The sequence below is a fragment of the Bradysia coprophila genome, unplaced genomic scaffold (genome assembly GCF_014529535.1).
Source record: "Bradysia coprophila strain Holo2 unplaced genomic scaffold, BU_Bcop_v1 contig_24, whole genome shotgun sequence".
NCBI classification, from domain to species: Eukaryota; Metazoa; Arthropoda; class Insecta; order Diptera; family Sciaridae; genus Bradysia; species Bradysia coprophila.
In genome coordinates this window covers 4,064,341-4,080,830 of record NW_023503501.1, presented here as the reverse complement: position 1 = coordinate 4,080,830, position 16,490 = coordinate 4,064,341, and the positions used below count along the sequence as shown (strand labels likewise).

Sequence of the window (16,490 nt, the reverse complement as noted above, 5' to 3'; positions counted from 1 at the left end):
AGATAATAGGCGAGTTATAGTGACACATCTTTCTGGATAAATTCAGGTCGCTTTTCTGTCACAGTTTTTAACCTCTATTCTAAATAATAAAGTCTTTCGATTGATTTCGCATCGCCTCGCAGATATCCCCTTATTCTGTAGTAGTTTCGCGCTAATTCGCTAATTCAACATTCAATAAACGGCAAACGCATCTACATACACCGACTCAATCTATAACTCCATTTGCTTAAATTATAGCTTACGATGTGCAGGCGAAATATTTGGCAATAAAATCAACAAAAAATTGAGCGATTCGAGACAAAACAAAGGGTATAGCTTAACTTTGACACTAAATCTACTACTTCCATAATTTGATTACATATTTCACTATTTCAGTAAACACTAGCATGAGCTCATGAGCTATTATAGATAACACATGACTAGACGTTGGCCTAATAAAAGTTTCAGGGACATTTTTGTGAGGTTTCTCAGCGAACTGATTATAAACGAAAAAAACGTCGTTTCGCTTTAAAAAATCTAAGAAAGTTTGTATTGTATGGATAATTGTCAATGTCGTTTGAGATGTCATTTTCACAAAGCTAACCACAATGTTACACAAATTTATATGGAGCTGTCATTGTTTGAGGTTAGCTTTGTGAAATTGACAACTCATTTGACACTATTTTGAGATAAGAAACCGTTATTTGACATTGATCTATCGTATTGATGTTGCGAAAGTAATTCATTTACATGAGATAACAATTTTAGGACCAACGGAAACTCACAAGCATGTGCAGAGAGAAGATCCGAAGTCAAGGAAAACGCGCGAGTGAGTTTTTGTGACTATCACAAGATTGTTTCAGAAATAATAATTTAAATGTATCGAGCCTTCGCTAAAATAAATTAGCGAGAAATGTGTGAAATGGTAGTCCTTTGGTTCTAAAGAAATTTTACGTTGGCTTTTGGATAGCACATTCTCATTTCTATTGCCGATGCACATTTTCATATTTTTCTTTTGTTTAGACTTCAAACAATTCGAACACCAATTGTTAGTTTATTTTCATTTCTAATTTTGCCAAATCAAGTTAAAGATAAAGAAGTTCATGAAATCGTTTGTTATTACAAGTATCATCAAAAATCATGAAAAAATGGAAACTTTTCCTCGCAGATCTGCTTCGAAATTACATTAAGGTAAAAACTTTTTATTCCAATCGGTAAATTAACTCCATTGTGTCAACTTCGACTAAATTGAATAATTTTGAAGAACTTTCCCGAATGACATTCCGGATCAATTCACCCCGACGTTCGTCAGGACGAGAAAAAAAAAACCAAACTTTTCCAAAACTTAATCCCCTGTAATAAAACGTTCAAACATCAAAGGCAATTTTGAGTTATTATCTCGTTTTCTCATGAATGAACACATTGGATAGAAATGACAATAAAAATATTAAAAAAAAAAAATCACAAATCCTTTGGAAATTGCTCTATCGCCGAAATATTTGAATGATTCGTTCAGATTCGAAATAAATATAGAGAAAAAATCTCACATTCCGGTTTATTTACTCATGGAAAAATCGACGTTTTTTTAGCATTGGAAAAATTATCCGTCATTGCACTTGATGATTTCTCACACACGACGATTGGATCGGTGTTTGTATGTTGGGTTGTTGTTGTTTTTGCTCATGTAGCAATCATTCAAAAATAAATTCAAATTTTCCAACAAAAATTCGCTTTTCCATTTTACTAATATTGTACTTACGTATATGCCGGGAACCGGGTATACAATCAAAGTGGAACACAGTGTTTTTCGATTGATTCTTTTATTTGCGACTTTTTTTTGTTACACTCTCTTTTCACAATATTTTTTTTCTGTTCGTTTGTTAGCGCTATTTAGGTGGCGAATATGTACTCCACACACCGAAGGCTTTATTTATTTCCTTTTATGAATATCAAAAAGAGGGTGAAAATCTGTCAATCACAAACTTCTTCCATATTCATAAAATGTTTTCCGAAAAATATTTTCCGTTCAAATTTGGCGCAAAATGCATTTGGGATTTATATGGATGTACGTGAAACAGTGTGTATATACTCACTAACACGTATTATATTCAACTCGATGTTCGTCATGTGTATTTAAACGTATGGATGCGAGTAGATTTTCACCAGAAAAAAAGTTAAAGAATCTCAACATTCTCTTGATGGATGAATGGTTGGATGATTTCATGTACATATGTTAATATCTACATTCACTTTGCTTCATTTATTCACACTGAATATGGGCGCTTAAGCGTGTATTTTTATTGTAATTTTTAAGTGCTTATTGAAATGGTTTGTTTGGTATTGGGAATTTTTTTATTATTATTAAATAAGGGTTCGCTCACTTCAATCCGACAGGAGAGGTGTGGTTTTATCTGATTTAAGTTGATTTGCGTTCATTTTGGCAGAAATGTACATTTTGTGCTTTTTTTGTTGGCGTAACAAAGTTTTTTATTTTTTTTATTTTTAACACTCAGGATAAAATAGACAGTTTGCGCATATAGTTATACATCATGTCGACTTATAAATCTGAACTTATAAGTTGTTAGTATTGTAGTTATAAGTCGACTACTTATTAAGTCAAATTTATAAGTTCAGTAGGCTATACGCCACGAAAACTTATGGACTTATCACTTATAGACGTATGACGTATAAACTTCTGAATTTAAGAGTTTTGACGTACATATTTATGAACTTATAAATTTGACTTTATAAGTAGTCGACTTATAACTTACGTCTTTATAACCACCTGACTTATAACTTATGACACCAATACTTATAGCTTATAAGTTCAGGATCATAAGTCGACGTATATGTTACACGCTATTTGCGCAAACTATCTAATACGCTGAAAAATATTATTCCATTTGAATTAATAATATGCAAACAGTGAATTTAATGTGCAAAATGTAAATCTGGATTATTGTTCGCTCGTACATTTTGTGTATTGATTTTAAAAATTGTAAATATTTTTTAATGTTTGGGTTTTTGGTTAAAATTAACCATTCACCTGAGTAGAACAGGCACACGGATTCACCATTTGGGCGTATTTAATTATCTATCAAAGTCAGATAATAATTGTGTCTGCTAGGGTGAAACCACCATAGAAAATTCAAAATTGGTCGATGGAAAATTTGGTATTGACTCAATAATATTATTGGAATTTTTTAAGAAAGTTTGGAGCATCTAGACAAGTTTTTTTTGATCGACACATAGCACAGTTTTAAGCAAAATATTGGTTCTACGATATGCCTCCAAAATGAACCAAGTTTTTTTCTGCCGTGAAATAAACTTAGAAACATACAACCACCAAAATGATAATAATTACGAAATGGCACACGCATTCTTTGATTTTACACTGATTTAAGACATTTTATTAATCGAGAAATGTGGTCAAACATTTAAATATAGCTGGAAAGGTCAAAGATATTTTTAATTATTTCGGCTACAAACGCTCTCAGTCAACTTTTGAGCGGCTGACAAAATAAGGTGCTTTGTTGTTATTATGACCAAATCAATTTTAATTTTTTGAGAGATGTACAACAACTTTATGCTTAGAATTACGTTCGGCGTCGAAAAGTTTGAAATAGCCGTACCATCGGTATTCCTGTCAATGAATGGAATTTTAAAAATTGGTTGGAGATTCAGTGGATTATTTTCAGTCCAAGAAAAGTGAATTCCGTCAGGTTTCCTGATTTTTTGGTTGTTGTCGTTTACACAAACCGTATTTGAAATCCAAACGATTTATCTAAAAAACGAAGGACTAGATTTATATTTTCTGTCAGGAAAACAGGTAGACAGCTAGAGGCTTTTATTTGCTTAGCGAAATATGTGGATTACAAAGAATTGTTTTTTTTTAGATCATCCTTTTAGAGGGATTCTTTTGAAAAACAGCCTACCGAAATCGGACGCATTTTCCAGTGGACTTTTTTATATGTGCCTAGAAAGGAATACGACCCTAGAGCCCAAAATCACTTTCAAAAAAAATCTTCGAAGTTTTTGTGACTGGTGAAAGGTGATCAAAAACCGAAAACTTGCACTTTTCTTACCAAAATTTCTCCGGGTACACGAGCCGTACATGATCTTGTGGGGTGTCATTAGAAAGGTAATCACATGTACTATTGAGCCGAATAGAGACTCATTGGTTTTATAATTAATGTGTACTGAAACATGTGCAGTTGAAGTTTTCAACCGAAAACTTGCACTTTTCTTACCAATATTTCTCCAGTTACACGAGCCGTACATGGAGGTGTGGGGTATCATTTGAAAGGTAATTTTATGTGCTTTTGGGCCAAATAGGGTCTTATGGGGTTTGGATGCATATGCGCTGAAATATGAGGAGTTGAAATGTTTAAGTGCCCATATTTCATCGCATATGCATCCGAACCCCATAAGACCCTATTTGGCCCAAAAGCACATAAAATTACCTTTCAAATCATACCCCACACTAGAGGAATATTGGTAAGAAAAGTGCAAGTTTTCGGTTGAAAACTTCAACTGCACATATTTCAGTGTGGATTAATTTTATAACCAATCAGTCTCTATTCGGCTCAATAGTACATGTGATTACCTTTCTAATGACACCCCACAAGACCCTGTACGGCTTGTGTACCTGGAGAAATTTTGGTAAGAAAAGTGCAAATTTTCGGCTTTCGATCACCTTTCACCAGCCATAAAAGCTTCGAAGAATTTTTTTGAGAGTGGTTTTGGCTTCTAGGGTCGAATACCTTTCTAGGCACATATAAAAAGTTCCACTAGAAAACACGCCCGATTTCGGTAGGCTGTTTTTCAAAAGAATCCCTCTTAAGAATTTATTCTGGCTTACCGGCTTAGCCTGGAACGATGTCTTAAAGCATGCAAATACTCTCTTGGAGAAAGTTAGGAGCAAAGCTGATATCACGCCTAAATGTAGGTAGACACATTGCACAAATTAAAAAGTATTTTGGTCAAGTCGTACGAGTCATTCAGTGTGCACACCAAATACACCACATACACTGCCCAAAAATTCTATGTGGAATATGTCTGACGTAGAATCCGTATTATTTTGGTGGAAGGTCAGTACATAAACACTGAGACATCCCATCGCATCCACACAACAACCGTTCCCAGAAATGAGTGAAATTTTAGGAATTTTACGGCATTGAAGAGTGGAATTTCTGCAGCTAATGTGCTTGTCGTCTATTAAGAGCTCAATAGCTATATTCACGTTTTGACCCGATTCGATCGTATTGCAATGTTACACCTTAAGGCCAGTTCATGGTCGCATATATCGCAAAAATGTATGCGAGTATGAACTGGCCTTAAAGTACTAGATTATGATTTTTTTTTCGTTTAGTCAATTTACAGGTCAATTTAAGTCAAAAACATTGTTTCACTCTTGTACAAATAAACGTTTGCTGTTCTAAATGATCTGATTACGATCTATGTAATTATCCTTTTGGTAAGAGCACATGTTTGAATATTACATTCTTATCCCAAAGTACAAAGAATTTGTATGATTGCGCTGGCTATTGTTTCAATCGAAAACATATTTTGTACTCCGTAATTTCATTGAAAATTTGCAATTCATAATTTCGTTTTACCCAATTGCTGGACGCAAAAACCATAAATCAAGCAACCGATCCATGAGTACTTTTCAATGGGCCATCTTATAGTAACGTGGCTTATCATTGTGTATAGTATGTACATGCTTTACAACCAGAGGGTGTTTTGCCGAAAAATGTTTTATTAACAATTCGTCGTAATTACAATGTGTACACATTACACAGCGGCGCGCAATGATTTTTTATTACTTGAAATGAACGAATTTGTTCTTTTGTATCGGAAGGCGTTTTTTTTATCGAATAAAATGCAATTAAGATGTAAGATGTAATCAAAGCTGCATCAATTGAAAAATGAAAATAAAGAAATATTCGGTTGAAATGTTCTGTATATTATGCGAGTGCCATCGTTTCAGCATTACTCGGCTTACAAATATGATGTTCCTTTAACATTTTCGAATATTTTGTACAATAAATCTTAACAGAGCCCGTGGCAAGAAAATTATATTTCATTGAATTTCATTTCCATAGCACGAAATAAAGACATGCAAAGACAATGATTTTTATCTTTATCAATTTCGAACCGATATAGGGCGTTCCATTATTTCGAAAACAATTTGAATTCATTTCGCAAAGATGATATCGGGACGATGTTATATTGGCATCGAAAATTGTATGTAGGCAGATGATGCTGGAATGCTTTTATGCGCTAATAAAACAGAATGCATAATTGTTATGGGAACGGGGAAGAATTGTCAAGGTATGTTATGATGCATTCATAGTAGTGATAGTGGAATAGGAAATAATTTCTCAATTTTCGTTCTTTGTATGGTGGGTCGTGCCGAAACGATGCTTCCATATTTTATTGAATTATTGATATTCAAATCCCTTTTGTCAACCAAAAATTGGCTGAAATTCAGTGATTGGTCCAGGTCTGAACTGGCTACCAAAAGACGATATGCTTGCGCATAAACTTAGTAAATGTCGCAAATTATACTCGGACAAGACATATAGTCATTATAATAATTTCAAGTAAAAAATGGCCAACGGCGTAAAGGGATTGGCCCGATTAGCCCATATGGCCAGACTGGCACTGGATTCGGTACATTTTTGATGATTCGCTTTTCTTTTGTTTAAATTCTTTCAGTACATTTTTCAACCATTTTCCTAACAATACGTTCCTCAACATCTGCCACTTGTGACGCAAATTTCTTGTTGTAAAATTTTCTTTGAATTTTTGACAATGCGTCACCCTCAGCGATATCATTTTTTTTGTAAGTAAGATAAAAGACTTGTGTCACATTTACCCTTTGGGTTTTTTTTTGACTGATAGCATCACTTTTGTAAGTATGTCATCTCGACAGCATCAAAAAACCTTATGGAAATTAAAAAATGCTAGAGAAATCAGTCTGAATCTTAAAATATAGAAACCAATCTTGGTACACTTCACTTATATTGAAAATAACCCAAATCCATCGAAAAATCGAAGTTAGGAAGTGCTATAGGAATCATCTGGCATCCCAAAATTTAGGAACCAACTTTGGAACACCTCACTCATGTCGAAAATAACCCAAATCCATCAAAAAATCCGATGGAAGTTAGGTAGTGCCAGAGGAATCACCTGTCATCCCAAAATTTAGGAACCGACCTAGTAGAAGTTAATACTAAATGATCCCAACAATAATCAACAAGAAAAACATCCCAAAACAACACACACCATTCACCACATTACCATCCACATCATGCAACAGAATATACAACTCACACACACACATACAAATTGACTTTTATATGGCATTTGTATGGAGACTTTGGGGAGCTCCAGCTACCAAGATATAAGTTTTTTCCAACTTTTGAAAATTCCATTCTTATTTTTGGGCCAACATTAGCCTATAACCAAAATTTCAGGAAAATGTATAGAAACGTTTATGAGTTGCTGGATCCACTTTTCCATAGGAACTAACTAACTAACTAACTAACGTAAGCGATTTCAGTTATCTGAGTTTTCGAGAAAATTGGAAAATCTAGGAAGAAGTTTTCCCAAAAATAGTTTTAGACTTAAATTCATTGTGGTTATTCTTTTAAAACAACAGCTCCTACTAGGTCACTAATCTGACCATCGAAAAATGAACCGTTGCTGCCTGTGTATTTACTATGCCGTGCATTCATCAATCCCAGTTTATTTCTGCAATCGCTTTCCCCCATGGAATCAATGAATGTATACACACTGTTTGGTCTAATGTCAAAATTTGTATTGAGCGGAGGAAATAGCGATTTCATATAAATAAACACACCTTTCAATGAAAATCATTGAGAGGTGAGTTTGTTTATATGAAATCGCTATTTCCTCCGGCTTGTATGGATAGACCATACCTGGTTTGTACATTCATTGCATGAAATTACCTAAATTTTACTGATCTAATAAAGATAAGAAAATTGCGAGAAATAATTCCCTCCGAAACGATGAGACTAAATTTTATTAAAACCATCATCCAGATGAGAAATGTTGCGACTTTCAGTTTCCAATTTCAGCTTGCATTAAAAAAGAAGAAGAATGAAAACAATGACAAACCGTCGTCATTGATGCAGACAAATTAATGTACAAAACGCTGGCTGTGTATTTTTTGTTTGGACGCTATATTCGCTCGACATTATAATGTAGAGCTTGAGAACATTAAAATATTTTACGAAAATCACAAAAACTTTGAGCAATTAAATAGTCCCGGAGCTTTGAGAAAACTTCCTAATTAAATAATAAAAGTTTCCCATTATTTTCATTTTATGTTTTATTGGTACAACACCAGTAAGAAGGGAAAGTTGAAGAAGACTTTTCCAGTTTAGCATACAACCGATTCAGTACGGTAAATGGTAATATGTCTCGTAATAAAGTTTATTGAATGTTGCAGTTTGAAACTGGAAAATCGGCCAAATGAATATAAACGTATACAATAATAACGAAAATTAATGAATTTCTCTTCACGAAAAAAAAAATGAAAGAACAAAAAAATCTGAGAATCGATAACGTAAAATTGAATTTAAAATTTTTTGAAACAAAATATAATTTATGTAGAACATTTTGGCGTTACCAGCAGCCAATGCTTTCAAAGTTTCAAATGTATTTCATGGCACAACTCCAAATATTTTTTATTATAAATTTTTGTACTTATCCGGGAAAAAAATATGTTTTGCTTATACTCTATTTCTCCCTCCAAAAATAAAATGACAAAAAAATCCATTTTCTTTCTTGGATCGTTTCAAGGGACATTCCTCAAAGTGTAAGTGACTACTAATGCTAATTGCGATGGGAATTGTTCAGCTAACAATGCGACAAAAATAACTTTCAAGAACCATTCGTTTAGCCTTTGCAGCACATCATTAGTAATAAAAGAGTAGCTTCGGTTCAAAAGAAAACTTATGTCCGATCAGAGTAGTTCGTAAATGGAGTGGTTCGTAACCGCACTAGTGCTTAAAAATGTGACGTTTGTAAAAATGAGGATCTCTCTGCTGTCCATAATATATATTACACAAGGTCGAGGCTTGCCGAGACTGAAAGTGATTAGTGTGTACTCTATTTTATTACATAAGCGAAAACGAGAGAACAACAACATATACCTGAAGAGTAATTTTTGAATTATTCTTCTAGTTAAATAATTTGGACACCCGAACATCGCGCGTATGTAATGATAGTTATTTATTATCGCACTAGAAGCGAAGCTGAGGTTGACAAGACATCGTGTGCGATAACATACCTGCTTACAATTAGTGTTGCATACAACGTTTTACACAACTAAGAAAATCAAATAAATATCGAAGATAATTGTTGAAACGATGTTATTTCTAATTGAATTTGCATAGAGCGTCCTCCAAACCTTCAAATGTAATTGTCTCATGGAAATTCATTTTTCTCTGACATCGTCCCATACTTACGTCTTAATTACGTCATTAGCAGAGAGTCCAGCAAATTGATCATCCAACTCGAACTTAAATCAGTCTCCCAAAACTTCGATATTTACTTTTTCTCGTCACCGTGGTACAGTCAAAGGCAGTCAATTTTCAGCATAAATTTGCTTCAGCTGCTTTTCAGCTGATCCACACATACAATCAAAACGGGTTTTCCTTGTTCATACGGTTGAAGCTGCTACACGCACGCGCATGATAGTGGTAAAACCGTATAAAGACGTATAAACGGTTGTGATTGTTTGTATGGATCAGCTGAAAAACAGCTGAAGCTAATTCACACAAAATTTCATTTTACAAAGATGTCGGTTTCTTCGATTATTTCTAATTCAGTTTGCATACTGAGTTTTCCACAGGAACAATAATCATTTACTAGTGACCAATGCGATTAAAAACCCTTGCAATTCCTTTATCGCACCAATGCGATAAAATGCGTTCATATTACATTTCACACAGGCTGCGTAAGTTCCATATATCATCACTGAATTGCGCCGAACTATACTAGACTCTCATTTTGATTTGTGTAGTCTGTTTTCCATCTGTCACATAAAGCAACCAACTGTTTATATTATAGTTTGGTTTTGATACTCAGTTATTGTCAACAATAAGGGTCAATGTTAGGCGCTTAATTCGTTTAATCGCACCCATTCTCATATTAATATCGAAATACATAAGGAGTCTATATATCCGATTGGCGAATTATAAGAAAAATTAAACTTCTTTTTGAACAGCATGACGATGTCAGTAGAAGTTTCTTTTGATTCTTCAGAAGCAAAAATGTAGTCTGGTCATTGGGATTGAAGCTAAATGAATGAAATTTCATTTTTCATAGAATTCGCTAATTGGAGCTGTCTCCTTTCTGCATTTAGTAATTCATAAAGGAAGAGGTGACATTTGTTTTTCGGTGCATTTGTTGACCTATTGGTCAATTTTAAATTAAACCTTCAAATTCACGCAGTAAGTGCGGTCGAAATTCAAAATGAAAAGTGCGGAGGTCTTTCTAACGTAGCGTCATTTTCATACAAGGAAGCGTTGAAATGTATTTTTCGGTTCACTTTTTCGTCGAATCGTTCACTTAAAATTCAAATTTTAGGCACACTTACGGCGTGAATTTGTGGAATGAATGAAGGGACAAAATGTCATGTAAAATGATCATTTGTTATGAATACAAATTCGTCGAATATGAAAGGAAACTTTTTTTTCCGAGCTTCGTATTTCGCCAAACTGAATCACCAAATTTTCAGCTAGTTTGCTTGACTTGTCATACAATTGCTTATTATTTCCCGATAATTAAAACCATTTGTGCAAATTTGTTGGAATGTTATTATCGAGAATAGCAAAATTAAACAATGTTCCACTGGTATTGACTGTATACGTATACTGATATGATGGTGTTATTTAGATGGTGTTATTTAGAAACAATTCTAATTTTATTCGCAAAACAGGAAAAAATAGTTCAGGTTATTTGCCAATAAATTTTAAACACATTTTCAAAATGCGTATTTCTGCGCAGATTTAGGATCTGACGCAAACGAACGACTAATCACAGGTGTTGTCAATATTTTTGCTGTTTTTTTTCTTCATAAACTGAACTCAAAATAAGTTTTGTTTCTTCCAAACAATTTCAAAATATCTAAAACAGATAACAAAAAAGTTGACTGCCCAAGCCCATGCCTTAAACCCACGGGAAGGCATTTTTTAAAATTAGAGGGTTCATTCGTCACTAACAACAACGTGAACTTTGGTTCACTTTTATGATCTAAATTTTTCGAAAACTGAACAAGCTGGTACTGCTGAACAAATTTATTCATAATCATTACACCAATGTGTCTACACCTTAGACGAATTTTTCGTCTGAGGTCTACACTGCTTGAACGAAAAACGTGAAATAAAAAATTTAATTTCAAACCTGTCCTCAAACATGAGCACCTTTTGGTATCGGTTTCTTTGCATGAGCCACCAACATGCAAAATGGAATGATAATTTTTCCATCGTTTCGTTCCCTATTCGATTTATATGGTGCGGGTAGTTTCATTGTCATCACCTTGTTGATGTATATTTGAAGAAATTCTCGTTTCAGAGACTCTGATATTTCGTCCAGAAATGGAGCAATTGCGATAATAGAATCTACAAGAAAGAAAAATAAATGAAAAATTCATCGTAATAGATCATTGTCAATGTCGTTTGAGATGTCGAATGAGCTGTCATTTTCACAAAGCTAACCAAAATGTTACAAAAATTTATATGGAGCTGTCATTGTTTGAGGTTAGCTTTGTGAAATTGACAACTCATTTGACACTATTTTGAGAGAAGAACAGTTATTTGACACTGATCTATTCCAAGGCTGTAAACGTTTCTAATAAACTTTACAGCCTTGGTAATTTCGCGATTTGCTTGGTGAACTCCGAAATCGCCTACGTCAAGTCAAAAATAGCATGCCTCAACGTCAAAGTATTAATTCAATACCGCTGTGCTTGTCACACCCGATCGCGTATTACTAATCAATAGCTGTACGTTTCAAGGTCGTTGAAAATGTCAAATGGCACTGAGAAGCTAACACATCCTCATTTTGAAGCATAAAAGAGTTACACTCAATATATGTTAAGGTGGCTCTGTCATTATTTCAACATGTCTGGATTCCCACATATTTTTGTGAGTTCTTTTGATCGACCGCGCCACAATGTATTATTCTATGCTTTGAAGTTTGAACGAAACAATTTGTTTAAATTGCAGCACCGAAGCAAACGGTGGATGACGGTCGGTTGTAATCGGCCTGTCAAAATTCGTTTATACCGTACAATGGAACTATGGAACAGACCAATAATATAGACAAACTGTCATTACGTAAGTAATTTGAGCGTCAAAAAAAAATAATTGAAAAATTCCAGGCAGTGGCTGGTTTTAGAATGTTAGTCACTGTATGAGCTGAGCAAATTTCAGAAGTTCTCAGAGCAACAAAATTGTGCCCCAAATACCTAATTAGTCACAACAATAAAATATTTTGTTAACAAATACGCTCACCAAGGAATACTTGACTATCGAAATGGAAGATCCGCTTCTTTAAAACGATATTGATGTCGACGAATCCAGCTCGCTCCACTCGCATATAAAGCTCCTTTTCGGGATTCTCTTTTCGAAAGTATGGCGCTATAAACCTTTTCATATCGAGTCTGTACGGTGACCATTTCGGGCGTTCAGACATGTCAGCATAATGTTCAAATAACGGATGGTTCTGTATGTGGGTCATCAATACCTCTCCGCCAGGTTGTAATAAACTGAAGATGTGCTCCATGACAACATATTGCTTTAACGCCCAGTGTAAGGCAAAAAATGAAGTGATACGCTTAAATTGTCCATACTCTCGCAACACATTATTTACATCATTTTCACTTTCGATATCTAGTTTAGCGAACGATATTCGAGGATGCGAGAAATGCAAACTGGCATAATCAAGCATTGCCTGCGACTTATCACTGGCGACTATTTGTGAATTTTGTGGTATAATTGGCAGGATATAATCGTATGTAATGTCACTGCAACCAGTCCCTATGTCTAACAGGCTATCATCTCCCTTAGGTGACCATTGAAACATTCCTCGGTATTGGTACTCTGTTATGGTGTCTAAAGCATCTTTGCGCTGCATACAATTTGTCTCGTGATAGCATTTCGCATTGTGCATGCGAACATCGTCAATATTAATGGGAACAGGACCTATGTTGTGCATGCTTGTTTGGTTTCCTTTTTTCGCAAACGCTATCAACATCCGATACGGTACGGTAATATTGTGATTGTTTTGTGTTTTGTAGGTGTTCTCCGACATTTGCATGACTTTTTGTTCGTAGGTACTGAGAAATTCTTTTCGAAGGCCCTCAGGAAGGTGACATAAAATTGGAGCGCTGGGGCTTGTTGCATCTGTGATAAGAGTAAGTACTTGATGAGTTTGATGAGATCAAATTTTTAGAAGTAATAATCATATTTAATAGCTATTTTCATAACGTCTGTTTCTGTGACATACCTAAATGAAATGGAGCTAGATCTTAATCTCTTAGCTATTAACAGTACGTGACCGAATCTTTTTTTGGAATTAACATTCAATTTCCTCGGGCATTACTTTCATTTAACCCCAAATCATTTAAGTGAGGATAGCAATCCGTTATCCCTTCAAGTATCTATTCTAGATAGGATTGGGTGTGGTTTTGTTTTCTAATGAAATGATACATGTGTCAATCCAAATTTTTGAAATTTTAGAACCGATGCCGTTAAAAAATGGAAAGCGTCTACAGACGTCAAGTCATGCCTGTCACCGTTATCATTTTACTCTCAATTTTAAACCACAGAAGATTTGAATTTCCGTAATCCTTTGGAGGGGATTTCAATGGAAGTAGTTCCAGAAAAATTACTTGTTCGAAGATTTTTATCTGTGTATGTGTGTGTATGCACGCACACGGTGCAAACAATATTTTATGTACAGGATTGTACAGGATATTTACTCGATCTACATGAACAATAAACTTCCTGACGATTAATATTGTCATTTGCCAATTTGCCGAGGGGGAAACAACAATGGCGAATGGTGGGACAGGATTTGGTCGAATAAAGGCGAATAATGAGGAAATAATAGGCGAATGGCCGAACGGTAGGACAAGATTTTCCATTGTTGTTTCCCCCTCGCAATTTGCGCAATAGCAAACTCAAACAACTTATTCAAAACGGATGAAAACTGCTGTGGGTCTTCAAGAACTCACCGATAAAACCCTGTTTCTCGTACCGGACCAAGCGTTCCTTCAACTCAACATGAACATATTTAAATCCAGTCTTTTCCAATATCGCCTTCAACATTTTAACTGGATCCGAAACCCCGAAATACGGTGACGTACTCAATTTCATTTGTTCTCGATAATCGCTCCACTTGTCCATTGCCATCATGTCGCGATAATGTTCGAACAGCGGATGGCTTTCGCACAATGTTATCAATATGTCTCCATGTGGTGCCAATAGATTGAAAATATTTTTGAAAGCGAGTTCCTGGTTCATGACCCAATGCAAACTGCACAAGGTGGTGATATGATCAAATTGACCGAATTGGTTCAGTATTCGGTTGACATCATCCGCATTGATGATATCAGCACGGTCAAAAAACAATTTTGGATGACGATAGTTTTCCACCGCATAGGAAATCATTTCTTCCGATTTATCGATACCGACCAGCCTTGAAAAGTTCTTCGGTAGCAGTGGAAAAATGTAGTCAAACAGAACGTCTCCGCTACGGCTGCCGATGTGTAGAACACTGTCACCACCTTCTGTTAACCACTTCACTTTACTGGCAAATTCATTCAATGTATCTTCGGCATCCTGTCTTTGCAAACAATTCGTTTTGCTGCCAGTCTTTGTTTCATCCAAAAGCATGGTGTTTGGTCAGAATTCCTTTTGATTGAAAAAACCGAAAACTCACTTCACTCAATTTCTGGGATTTTTTACTGTTACTTTTTGCTTCACTAAATATTTTTTTTAAAAAATGTTCACTTAACGTACGAGTTTCTTTCAGAGAGTGTGTTTTTGTAGAACTGCGGGTGTATGGCTTGTTATCAGTCTTTATATATATGCGAGATTTTTAATATGAAAATGCTTCATGTATCGACATCGACATGAGCGTTGAGCAATTATTTAGTCATAAAGTTCTGAAATATTTGTTTTTAATGTTTACTTTTTACGGAGTTTATAATGGATGTTTTACCGTCAGCACTTATCGGCGTTTGATAAATTTAATTCGCCTGATCGTTGGAATGAGTTTACCCTTGGCACTTAACAAAGCACTCGAACAGATTTTTTTTAACGCTCATTTGGCCCTTCATTTTCGAAAAATGCTACTGCGTTCCAATTAATTTATTTACTTTTGGACTACTGCGTCGAGAAGGCCCCTCTTGAAAATTCTGTTCTAGTGTTTGTTCAGTGCTATGGTTTAACTGTTGAATGTATCAACTATGACAAGAAAACAGCTAATGTTTTCAGTTTATCATGAAATTTAATTGTCATATCAATGCACATTTACGGCCGTAATTCGGAAGAAAAACAATTTCCAATAAAATAACAAAAGAAATACTGGAAATTCTTTTGTTATTTCCACTGGAAATTGTTTTTCTTACAAATTACGGCACATTAGAACTGTGTATATAGAGAGATAACCGACAGGGATATATGCTGTGATCGAGGTATCTATATATGTAAACTCAAGCATAAGAAGAAATGTTCCGAAAATACAGAATCGAATGCTCAGAAATTTTCACTAGTTCTTTTCCCCTCGAATATTGGGAAACTAATTATTATTTACACGCATTCAAGAAAACAGTAACGCGACGCGACGTTAGCCTCGTACGAACCTGTGTACATTCTTCAAACACACAACCATACATATCGTCAAACAACCGTACATATCTTCACACGACTATTATTTTGCATTAATATTTTCAAGACCTTGACTTTGCACATTTAAAATGTTGCCTAATAGAGTATGAACGTTTAAAAACGTGCAGTGCACATCAGTAAATCCGAATGAAAATAGTTTTCAATTTTTTTATTGATTGATTGATTGATCAATCAAATTAAATACGGCGGATGTGAACAGACTTTTTATATTCGACTAATTGATGTAATTCTTCATTGTAGTTTTGTGTGATGCACATAGAGGCGCCGACTTTAGCTATGCTCTTGGAACAAGATTATTTTTCTGAATTCCACCTAACAAACGTCAATGCTAGTAATCTGTTTTGGTAGCAACTACTCATAGAGCAGCTAAAGATTTAATCTCACTCGGCGCCACTGGATGCACAACGTCGGTTTAAGTAGCACTCATGAGTTTAGGTCGAGTGCTATATAAATAAAAATCAACTTGTGTAATAATTCAATTTGCAATGTCGTAAGACAATAAAAGAATTATAACAGTTTCTACACAAAGAACGATTAAATTCACAGCTTATGGAA

General features: G+C 34.8%; 1 protein-coding gene and 1 long non-coding RNA gene across 2 annotated transcripts; one reads left to right on the top strand and one right to left on the bottom strand.

The window, feature by feature from the left end:
• Positions 1-544: 544 nt before the first annotated feature.
• LOC119077941 lies at positions 545-14,123 on the top strand. Its single transcript, XR_005087902.1, has 3 exons — positions 545-699; positions 10,915-10,919; positions 14,112-14,123. It is a non-coding gene; the product is annotated as an uncharacterized LOC119077941 (long non-coding RNA).
• Positions 11,301-15,077, bottom strand: LOC119077870. The gene is made up of 3 exons (XM_037185217.1): positions 14,258-15,077; positions 12,534-13,424; positions 11,301-11,639 (listed from the first exon to the last, which is right to left on the bottom strand). Exons 1-3 carry the CDS (start codon positions 14,916-14,918, stop codon positions 11,428-11,430), a joined length of 1,764 nt encoding a protein of 587 aa, XP_037041112.1. The 5' UTR covers positions 14,919-15,077; the 3' UTR covers positions 11,301-11,427.
• Between the last annotated feature and the right edge of the window lie 1,413 nt (positions 15,078-16,490).

What these genes read in the sequence shown, in the direction of transcription:
- LOC119077870 (XM_037185217.1), bottom strand. Translation starts at nt 14,918, where the DNA reads ATGCTTTTGGATGAAACAAAGACTGGCAGCAAAACGAATTGTTTGCAA. An exon ending in CGAGAAACAGGGTTTTATCG is followed by an intron (nt 13,425 to 14,257) that starts GTGAGTTCTTGA and finishes CTCTTATCACAG; the next exon opens with ATGCAACAAGCCCCAGCGCT. An exon ending in CGATAGTCAAGTATTCCTTG is followed by an intron (nt 11,640 to 12,533) that starts GTGAGCGTATTT and finishes TCTTTCTTGTAG; the next exon opens with ATTCTATTATCGCAATTGCT.